This window comes from Cystoisospora suis (genome assembly GCF_002600585.1).
Source record: "Cystoisospora suis strain Wien I chromosome Unknown contig_2823, whole genome shotgun sequence".
Taxonomy (NCBI): Eukaryota; Apicomplexa; class Conoidasida; order Eucoccidiorida; family Sarcocystidae; genus Cystoisospora; species Cystoisospora suis.
Window position 1 is genome coordinate 1 of NW_027155619.1, and position 758 is coordinate 758.

General features: G+C 42.5%; 1 protein-coding gene across 1 annotated transcript in view; it reads right to left on the reverse strand.

Annotated features, from left to right (window-relative positions):
* Positions 1 to 331: 331 nt before the first annotated feature.
* The window catches only part of CSUI_005810 (diacylglycerol kinase), a gene marked incomplete at its 3' end in the record, with an annotated part of 3,417 nt that continues 2,990 nt past the window's right edge, over positions 332 to 758 (reverse strand). The window contains exon 4 of the mRNA XM_068065978.1: positions 332 to 487. Within this exon, the coding sequence (XP_067922046.1) occupies positions 332 to 487 (156 nt within the window). The remainder of the gene's footprint in view (positions 488 to 758) is intronic.

Here is a 758-nt window from a genome sequence, read left to right on the forward strand (position 1 = left end):
TACATACACATATACAGACATACCTGAATATTCATTCATACATAGACATATAGACTCGGAGGTTGTTTACGCCGTTCCTCCCTACTTTCGTGTGGCCCCGAAGAAGACACCTGCCTATTGTACATGTATATAGACACACATGCATGCAGAGGGATGGACGCCATATACATGTAGTTATATACATACATATATACATGTATATCTAGACATATTTCTGCTGACTGAGATGATGTGCATGGTGAAAAAGAAGCACAAGAAGGCAGCTGCTGCGAGAAGGAGGAGTTGGGACTAGTAGTCGTCCTTGGGGTGTATGTACACCCGACGACATACCTGCGAAGCTTGGGATATTCACAACGCAAAGACCTTCAAGATAAGGAAGAGAAATTTCTTCTCCGTCACACCAAATTCTCACTCCTCTTAACGCGATATTTGGAGTAACAAGAAAATCTCGAAATCCCACTTCTCCATAGAGAAACTTATTTCCCAGCTTTAAAGACACATAGCAACAGACGCATGCATGACAATAGACATACACACAGACACAGGCAAGCTATCAGGTGTCAGGGATAAGGACGTAGTTTCATAGACATGTATAAATGTATAGTGGGGATAGGGATGTATGTATGATACCGTCGAAGATAGAGATAGGGACAGGGGTGTGGACGCATGCACTTGCTTACTTGAGAAGAGAAAGATTAGAGGATAGAACAAAACGGATGCTTGGGAAACCCATACAGAGAGGGAGACAAATACATAGA